At 35.6% G+C, this 8,794-nt stretch overlaps 1 protein-coding gene across 1 annotated transcript in view; it reads left to right on the top strand.

Annotated features, from left to right (window-relative positions):
• Positions 1-2,255: 2,255 nt before the first annotated feature.
• LOC107087874 (myelin protein zero-like protein 2) overlaps positions 2,256-8,794 on the top strand; it is a 17,921-nt gene continuing 11,382 nt past the window's right edge. The window contains exon 1 of the mRNA XM_015379690.1: positions 2,256-2,429. Within this exon, the coding sequence (XP_015235176.1) occupies positions 2,381-2,429 (49 nt within the window). The 5' untranslated portion in view covers positions 2,256-2,380. The remainder of the gene's footprint in view (positions 2,430-8,794) is intronic.

Genomic DNA, 8,794 nt, shown 5'->3' with positions numbered 1-8,794 from the left:
TATATATATATATATATATATATATATATACATAACCTTATACATACATATACTTATACATAATATTATACATACTTATACATACTTGTACATAACCTTTGTTTCTACCCGTCTATATAATGCACACATTCACCCTCTCTATAATCAAATTCTATTAAATAATTTTGTTTTCTTTAAAAATTGAATAACTATTTATATATGTTTACTCCCCAAATTCTTCCTCAAAATATCAAATAAATTAATCTTTTCCATAATACTTTTAAACTCTCTCCTCCTATATCTTCTTTCGCTTTTATATTTATAACATTCCAGTATAACATGTTGTATTGTTTCATATTTTCCACAGTAACACATTTGCCAGTAGTACGCTTTTAAATTTTTAAAAGTGTATAATTAAGTCCTCTATGCCCAAATCATAACCTTGTTATCACTCTCTCCTCCTTTTCATTTCTTCTTTTTCCTATTATCTTCTGAATTTTGTAAAACCATCTTCCTGTGTTTCCTTCATCCCACCTCTTTTGCCCATTTTCATCGATTTTTCTTTAATAATACTCTTTCCCTCCGAACTAATAGGATTTTGAATCGCCCTCATTTCCATTTTACCCTGCTCATTTCCTTCTACTCCAATATTTGCTGGACCCACACAAATAATACAATCAAACCCATTTTTTTAAATTCTGAATAATGCATTAAATATTTCTAATAGAATGTCCATCCTACTATCTGGCTTATTATATTTTGAACGTATTAATGCAGAGCTTGAATCTGAACAAATTACTATTTTTTATGGTTTTATATCTTCCCCATTGTAAAGCTAATAATATTGCCAAAATTTCCCCTGCATATACTGATAATCCATCTGAAATTTGTTTTCCTATTTTTATATTGAATTTTGGTATTACAATAGTATCGATTTATTAATGTTTCTTTTCCATAAGTGACATATCTACTATTACTTCTGGTAGAATTCATGGTGGTATAACTAATGTTGGTGTTGTCTGAGTGATTTCTAAATTGGTCATTTTAAATTCTTTTATTTTGTTTTCAATTTTTCATCCAAAACTCCTAATTTCTTTCTTTTCTTTTTCCCAAAATGGATTTAAAATTTTCCGAGTTGGATAATCAGAGTTATTACCTTGTAGATTTAACCAATAATTTATTTTTTCTAGTTTTGCTCTCCTTAAATCCAGCGGCATTTCTCCCATTTCTACTGGCATTGCTGCTGTTGATGTGGTTTTAAATGCTCAACTACATAATCTCAATGCCTGATGTTGGATAATGTCTTATTTAGCCATTATTCCATTTTAGTTTCTCATTAAACCATTGTCCTAATCTTTGGCTGATTGCAAACAGTTTATAGGTGCATACCGCCACCTACTGTACATGAGTGTGTAGCTCTATAGTTCCACTTACTATATTCTATTTTTTATTTTTGTGTTATGCAAAAATAAAAACAATGCTTTATTGATAACTGAATTAACCTCCCAATCTCCATCTGTCCCTAAAATTCCTTTAATACTCCATTTCTCCCTTTTTCCATAATTATTTTTCAGTTTTTCAGTTGCATATTTAATGCAATCCATCAAAACATGATCCACATTTTCTTTTCTTTCACAACCCTCGCATATATCATTATTTCTCTTCTCTAGTACAAACAAAAATTAATTCAAGTAGGTATGTCCAGTTCTTAATCTAGTATAAATTATCTCTTCCCTTATGCTTCTTTCTTCATAACTTTTTAACAAGTACAGATTTTTGAACCCTATATAATCTTATTAACAGTTTCTCAACCCACGGGCACGGGTTAATGAACCAGAGCACAGTTTCTAAATCTCACATATTGGAAAACCGTGCTCAGTTTATCAATCAGTGCCCACACAGATTTCCACAGGCTTTTTTTTTTTACCCTGACGTCTGTGCCCATGCTTTTTTTTAATTATTATTATTATTATTATTATTATTATTATTTTGCGTGCGCGCGTGCTTAGCGCGCCCGCATTTTCTTTGGTACCCTATTGTGCCCCTGTACAGTATTGGGTCAGCTGACGCCCCTGTTTAGAATCTGTGCAAATCTCCACCCTGTCCGGTCTATCCTCCTCCACCCACTGTAAACTAATAAGAATCGCTACCATTTCTGCTGTGTATATAGATAAAACCTCTGTTAATCTTTTACATATTTTCAACTCTGGAATGCAGAGTGGCGGTTATCCGGTGAGTCAACATTTTACGCAACAGGGGTTCAAGCTCCGCCCCCTCAGGTGTGTCCACAGAGCGCAGGGTTTTTCTTTTTTCCTTCTGAAACTGAATTTCTCGGACAGGTTGTTTTTATTCATTCCTAAAGGATTTTAACCGCAGGATCCAAATATAAATGCTTTAACACATGGATCGTTTTTGGCTCCTTGTCTTTCTGGGAGGATTCGTGTTTTCTGGTGAGTTTGACAAACTTTGTGGACCTGGCTTCAGGTTTTTCCCTTTTTTGTGTCAAAGCAGTTTTTATGCTTCTTTTATTAGGTTTGTTTATGTTTTAATGTCCGAACATCCGTTCGTAGAATGATATGCCAGGTTTAAAGGGGTGTTGATTGCAGAGATTTTCACCGACCTTTGACTTCTTCCCCAGCTGAGTAGATCAGCTCCTCCTTTATCTTCAGTCTGTTCTTGAGCTCCAGGTATTTCGCCAGAATAGAACATAGTGGTCTAAGTTGAAACTATGATATTTAGACACTTGCTATGCAGTTTTAACTCCTATTTATCTATTCTCATCTATTTATTTATATAATATTCCCTGGTTTTATAATTCTCATAAAATCTGTGTGAAGACATTTTCACACAGGTTTCTATTTTACAGGGGCGGAGCTAGATGGGAGGCCAGGGGTTACCCTTAGCCAATCATTGGTTACCCCTCTGGCCACCAATACCATTTCCCCCCCTAATAAAGTGGAATATTCAAAACATTTTAATTTTTCATGTATTACTTATAATTTTTTTCATATATTTATCATTACTTGATAACAAAAACACTCTGGTTAATTATGCACATCAATATACTAACATTAAAGATGGTAAGTACAGAATTCCTGCTCTTTTCAGAACTAGATTTTGTGTTTTATAGGGTAAAGAGAAAATTATGTGTCTCTGCATTCATCTAGGAGTCTTTAGTGAAATCATAGATTACTATTTTAATAAAAGCATATTAAATAATCAATTTATGTAGATATTAGTACTTGTAAATAGAAATTTTATGCAGGATGATTATTGATAAAAGTAGCTAAGTAATGACAATGGAAAAGATGTTCGGCCCAGAACTCAAACCTGAAAGAATTTTATCCACTTTACCTTTTATCTAGAAATTACGGATGTTTAAATATATGCATGTATTTGTCAGCAAAAGCTGTAGGAAAGTATAGTTTGTCTTTATTTAGAAAATATAGATGCTTTGCCCGTTCATTTTCCAGCCACCTTTATAAAAATTTTCTGGCTACGCCTCTGATTTTTTAAGTAAATAATAAAGATTGAGCACACACACATGCCACGTGATGTCGATATTACTTTATGGTTTTAAAGTCAACAGTAACATTATAGAAAGTTTGTCGCAACCTCTAACTTAAAGGTTGATCTGACAGACCAAAATGAGGTCATCAGATAAATCATTGAAGTCATATTTAAAATTCCACACATTCCTTTAGAGATAATTTCTCCACTGTGAGATCAATTAAGTCAATCAATCAATAAAAGAACCTAAAACAGTGCTCTGAGGTTACTCAGAGTAGTTCTCCCCTCTCATCCTTAATCAGTTTTGTAACCTGGCAACAGCGCTGTTTTTGACAGCCATCTTAGATTTAGTTTTCATCTTCAGGTCGAGAACTATTATTAGTTTAAGTCATTACTGTATGTGATAGTTTTAGTCCAGTTGTAGTCGACTAAAACTCAAAAAGGTCAGTTTTAAGTTACACTTCATAAAACAGCCAACATTTACAATTTAGAATAACCAGACTGACAGTTCTTGCTTAGATACTACAATAACTGGGTATAGAATTCTGCCATGCAGTTCATCATTGCTGTTGGCCGGAAAACTTTAATTTATAGAATTCAAATCAGTTTTTTTATGAATGAATACCTACTTTATAAAATAGTGTCTCACAAAAGTTGTGAAAACAAGCTGAGATAATGTACAATTTAGACCTAGACTTAGACAACTTTGTCATTTTGTATACACATTTATATATTTATATACACTCAGCGGAGCTTTAATAATCCAGCTTCGAACAAACTTCCCTGCAGCAATCCACTACATATTTCTAAAAGAGGCCTTTGAGTTCACAAAGTTCTTGTTCTCTGCACATCCCATACTGCGGAGTTCTTTCTATATTGTGGCATTTTGAAACAAATTTTTCAAAAAAAGCCAGCACCATTGCAGCCGCGCTAAATACTGCAGGGACCTGTCCAAAATAATATTGAGATATCTTGATTATAATTCCAGATGTGTGAAACTTTAAATGATGAATCAGGCAATGCGATTTGAGATATCTCAAAAGGCATTTTGACTCTGCAAAATAAGATTGACTGATATCTGAATTGTTATTTTCAGTTGTCTCATTCAGAGATCTTAAGGTAACATTCAGGATAGTCAGTATTTAGTTTTTCCAGGTCAAAACTTTATCTTCTATCTTAGTAGTAGTATTTTGCTATCTAAGAAGTAAGATGGTAAGAAAAGCTGATTTTATGACAAACGGTTGCCATAAGGCTTATGGCATAAGCTTGTGAGCAGGCATTTGCAGGGCAGCAAATCAAGATATTACACATTCGAATCCCCTATATACATTTGCAGATCTCACATGGCAGAAATGTAACAAAAATCAGGTGTGTAAAGAGAGCCAACTGAATAACTGCTTGACTCTGTTTACAGACTGATCTACACATTTGTAGATCTTGGTGCACATTTACAAATCTTAACACACATTTGTAGATCTGAATACAGATTTGTGAATTTTTTACACATTTGCAAATCAATTACACACGTTATTTTACACATTTGCAGACAATTCTCCTCACATATTTTCTAATCCCATTCCCCCCCCCAATCTAGATAAAGACACACAACTCTCCGCACTCATTTGCAAATAATATTGCAACAATATTGCTCCCATAAATATCTGCTACTGAATGAGGAATGGTAGAAATCCTTTTTGATCCAGATCTTTTCAGCAGTACCTGAATGTTCTTGAAGTTCTGTGTAATTTTGCTAAGTTTAGGCTTCACTGTACGTCCAGTATACATTCACTGCATCCAGTATTTTCCATTTCTTTCTATATATTATGATCACACATTTAAAGGGGGAAATATGAGGTTCTAATGTGGAGGATTGTGGCTTCATTTACCAAATGAACTTGAACTAGTTCATTTTTGAAAAATTGAACTATGATTGTGAGCTAGTTTATTTTCAACTGTGTGAGCTGAACTTTAAGCTTTAACCTCAAAAGGTTCTTTCAGAAAAGAAAAACCTTTTTCCGAGGCTTCCTTTGTTTAGATCTCATTATTTATTTATTTATTTATTTATTTTATAGCAATGACAGTAGAATTATACAAACACCTGAAATATTTCAAAATGGACAGCCAAATTTTCCCTGTTATAACCAAGGGAAAAGTTTAGCAGTCTTCTTTCAGCCAGCTGGCTGACAGTGCTCAGTGACACAGCGTCCCTCCAATGAGCCCTCCATCCCTGTATTAGACATCCGGCCTCATGTTTGACTCTAACATGCCTGATTGGCATTAGTGGTACGCAGGTCCTAATCATCACCTCCTCAGCTCGATGCCTGGCATTAGGTGGGGGTTCCAGGGCTAAATACATTCTACGGAAAGCAGTGGTGGCAACCACTCCAAGAAAGTCTTTTTAAAATGTCTGGTTCTGAAGCTGGTGAGTACACTGCCAGCAATGCCCTTGTCTTAATCCAGGCAGCTGCAAACAAGAACATTGCTTAAAGATTTAGCAATCTTCTCAGATGTTGACCTCAGCTGTGGGTTTCATAGTTATAAGAACTTTAGTCCAATATGGAGATATATGAGGCAGCTATTAGCAGATTCCTTCAACTTTCCACATGATTGGGTCAAACATCCTGACAGTAGCTGCACACTCCTCTCCTGGCCTTTTATTATGGCACAAAGCTTCCATGCGTGCAGCTACATGCTGAATAGCGTATCCATCTATGTATAATAGATTGTGTATCTTCAAAGCATCTGAAAAGAAGTGAGGGTAACAAAAAATTTTGTTGGAGAGTCTTGCAAAAAAAACATCTACTTTAAGTCTGTATGAGTAAAAAGAAAACTAAGACAGGTGCTGGGCTCTTCAACGGTTTGTTTTTCAAGCCTGTTCCTCACACCATGCTGCTCTGCATGTTCTACATGTTTCTCAGCTTTCACACACGTCCCTGATAGCAGATGAACAGGCTTTGCTGAACTGCATTCACCTGGATCAGGTGTGTTGAAGCACAGAAAAGGACTAAGCTACCTGAGTAAACCTTTCCATTGTGGATCCAACTGGCAAATTAAATGTGCATATGCAAATCTGCAGCTAATCCCGCCCTAGATTGAAAAACGTAATCATGAAAATAATTTCTAACTCATAGTGTTGTCTCAAATAAAATAATAGCATTTTCGATATACAGTCTCATTCTCTTTCATTCTGCTCCTCCAGTCTCTGTGTGTCTTTGGGCTGCCGCTATTTTCTCCTTCTTCGTGTTTTTTCTTAGTTTTTTTCTGCTACATGGCAAACAACTTATGGTGCATTAATGCAACCTATTGTGGAGTGTGGAACTAAATGGCTGAATTATCTGTATTTTTCTTTACTAAAAAAAATCAATTGTAGGGATTAATCAGTTTTTTTAGTTTTTAGTCCGTCCGTCTGATTTCAAGTGCCTTTCCTCTGTAGGTGTTCTGTTAGTCTGTCTTCCATTTGAATAATGTTTTAGAAGCATTTTTGGTCTAATGACATCCAATTTCAATAAATGGGATATAAAGCAGCAGAGTAGAAAGTATTGCACTATTTCAATGGGAATAAAAATCTGCTGTGTTTATGTTTGGCTCCTTAAAATGAACCCCTCCTAATTGAAGGACGCCTTGGAGTATTTTGTTCTTTGGTAAATCACATGATAGGGACTTTTTTTTTAACCTTTTTTTCTTAGTCTCCCTAGACACGTGTTTTGGTTTCTGCTGCCAACAGTTCACAGGTGACCTTCTATGAAGTTTCTTATCTAAGAAAACTAATCTCTAACCCAGCTGGAGAAAGACCCAAATGTCTGTCTGGCATTGAAAAAGCTCCTCTATTCCGATTACTTGGTTGTATTAAGTTTAGAGTGTTTGCGGTCTGAAGTTTTTGTTGGTCAGCAGTGTCAATTTTCCACAGGGAGAGTATTTCTTTATCAAGATTTTGATGACCTTGCTGAATGTTTTTGATTTTTATTTGCATTTCAGCTTCTGTTGATTCATGAAATTTCTTCTGTGCTGCTTTGCTTCACAAGTTTTAATGCATTTATTTAGTCTAGTTGTTCAACTTTGAGGAAAACTTTCTGTTTTTGTATCATAAACCTGGTCCTGTACCCACAGCGCAGGAGCTGGAACTACACAATATTATTTCAAAGTAAAACCAACCAATGGGTTGAAATTAAAAGTAAAACTGAGAAATAGAAACTTGGATATTGCACAACAATTTGTTTGACTATTAATTTAGTATTTGATGTAATGTGATTTGTGATCACATATTGTGATTTGTGATCAAACATTTGCCCATAATTGCTGCACAGCAATGACAGACAGGTAGAGTTCAGAAATGTTTAACATGATCAGAATTTCCTCACTAAATGCATCAGATAAAACAAAATGTAAAGCAGAAGTTGTCTTTTTGAATCCTACAGGAAATTAATCCTGCATCAAGCAGGTCCCTAACCATTATCTAATATTTATCACCCTGGATTTATGCGTGTATAAACTGAAAATACTGGATAATAATAAATACTATGTGGGAAGAAAAATGTCAGCGTGGACTTGATCACAGCCAATCAGAGACATTCAATGGAAAACTGAACAATTTTAATTACTTGGTTCGATTTTGATGAAGTACAACAATATAAAAGACCTATTTAGGTTCTTGCCATTTTTTTAACTTAAAGGTGCAGTAGGAGAGGCTACTGTTGAATGGGTTTCGTAGTGACAACGCACCGCCGGTGTACGGGGGTCTGAGCGGCTCCGACAGAAATAATATTTGAAGGCAGGATGGTAATTTGGATGAACTGAAGGCACTGACGATGTTTTCAAGTGGTACCAACCCGAGCACCGGTAAGCTCGGGTTGGTACCTCTATCCCTCGCCGCCAGGGTTCCTGGTCCGGTCCAGTCAGTGCCCCCAAAAAAGGTGTCCTCCTTTTCAGAAACCCAAATCTGGTCACCATAGGTGTGAACGTAGCAAAACAGTAGCTAGCTTCCCACCATGGCGTCCTGCACGAGCATTTGGGGTCGATTCGTTCAGGTGTCACGGTACGCGCACGGGGTGGGGCAAGCAGATGATGATTGACGTGATTGACGTGTCATGGAACCAGTCTTGTACAACAATGGACCGTCTTTTGTGATTGGTTGAGGTTATTCATTGATTTCTCACTGTAGCGGGGACCATTTATTTTAGTTTCACTCTCAGACCTATGTCACTGCTTGGTAAGCGGCTGTGGGGCTGCACCTTTAAGTTGGAAAAGTTTTCATACCCTGATAGAGGTTGTTGTTCTTAACCATCAGTTTATCTTTTTTTTTTTTTTT

Source organism: Cyprinodon variegatus, unplaced genomic scaffold (assembly GCF_000732505.1).
Source record: "Cyprinodon variegatus isolate N-32 unplaced genomic scaffold, C_variegatus-1.0 Scaffold198, whole genome shotgun sequence".
Classification (NCBI taxonomy): Eukaryota; Metazoa; Chordata; class Actinopteri; order Cyprinodontiformes; family Cyprinodontidae; genus Cyprinodon; species Cyprinodon variegatus.
The sequence above is the reverse complement of the archived record's forward strand: the minus strand, read 5'-3'. Positions and strand labels throughout refer to the sequence as shown.